The 1377-nt window shown below is 58.2% G+C and overlaps 1 protein-coding gene across 1 annotated transcript; it reads right to left on the reverse strand.

Moving 5' to 3' along the window:
• Nucleotides 1-484: 484 nt before the first annotated feature.
• Nucleotides 485-1375, reverse strand: Tco025E_10117 (trans-sialidase; the record flags this gene model as incomplete). The annotated part of the gene is made up of 1 exon (XM_029376906.1): nt 485-1375. A coding segment is annotated over one exon (891 nt), but the record flags the coding sequence as incomplete, so codon positions are not given.
• Between the last annotated feature and the right edge of the window lie 2 nt (nt 1376-1377).

Genomic DNA, 1377 nt, shown 5'->3' on the forward strand with positions numbered 1-1377 from the left:
CAGTTGTTTTTTCTCACTTCACGTGTCCAGAAGCACAAGAGGGCTGTGAGTGTGTGTGTGTATATTCATTACCCGCAGAAAGAAAAAAAAAATAAACAAAACATCGCCCCAGTTGCATGAGCCCACACGTCCCTCTCATATTTCGTGTAGAGTTCGGCCTTCCCTTCAGCAGGGCAGCAGTTGCGTCAAATCCGTGCGGGAGGCACATCAATGCGGCCTCCATCGCGTGTGTGTGTAGGCAGCAAAAAAAGTAAGCAGGAGGGAAAAGTCTTTACGCGCGACAGTGCATGTAGAAAGCGACCGTTGGAGCAAAGAAGAACGGAGAAAAGAAAGTGGGTACAGATTACTCCGGCAAAGCACCAGCGGCAATAAGAGGGGAAAATAATTCTCTGTTTTTTTTTTTTAGTGTCTCCACGAAAAGGACCCGTTGGGGCAGCCGCACGCCCCTCTCCATGAGGAGTCACAAGTCCAGACTTCTTTTGGCTCAGAAGTGTGCCACAGCGCCCCGCAGCCGAAGAAGAGTCAACAGCATTGCCCGAGACACACGTCCACGCAAAGTGCCGTCACCCCTTCCCTCACCGGACGCCAAGCCAGCGTCTGCGTTCTGTGGTGGTGGAGGATGAGGCCGTGCAGGCACAGAAGCGTCGCCAGTGGTCAACTTCGGCTGCAACATCAACCGCCGTCGGCTGAGCGTCGCTGGCAACGCCGACTTCGGCGTGCGGCCCGGCAGCCGCCCCCGCAACACCGCCGCGACCGCCCTCTCGGCACCCCGCGGCGGAATCGTGCAGCTGCCGAGTTGCAGTCGCTGCAGATCACCCACGCCCAGCACGCGGCTGTACAACAGGACGTTCGCCACCGTCACGTTGGGGCTGCCCACAGCCGTGTGCGTGCCATCCATGCCGAAAAGGAAGTGTGTTATCCGGTGTGAGTTGAACAGAGCGCCACTGTACTTCTTTCCGTAAATCCTCTGCCTACCAACGTACAAAGACCAATCGTCCCAATCCGTTTGCAGCGCCACTTGAACTGCCGTGACTGGTGCCCACGCCTCAGCATGCTCCTCGGCAGCAGCATTATCAAGTTTGGCTTTCCACTTCCTCTTGCTCGTGTACGACAGGCCAAAGAGCACAGTGTTGGCTGCGTCAGTCATCCTCACGCCCAGCAAAGGAGTGTCGTCGTCCTTCTCCGGCACCGCGTGGATGATCACCGTCGCCGCGAGAGCGAACTTGTTGTTCGCAAAGTAGTACGGCTGGTTCTGCCCCAGTTTCCCCACGGGCCACTCCGCCCCGGCGCCGCTGAACGTCACACCCCCCGCCGCGCTCGACGCTGCCCCGTGAGCAGTTGCATTCACGCCGCGGTACTCGTCCTTCCACGCGGTCC

This window comes from Trypanosoma conorhini (genome assembly GCF_003719485.1).
Source record: "Trypanosoma conorhini strain 025E chromosome Unknown Tco_14.4_contig_01477, whole genome shotgun sequence".
NCBI lineage: Eukaryota > Euglenozoa > Kinetoplastea > Trypanosomatida > Trypanosomatidae > Trypanosoma > Trypanosoma conorhini.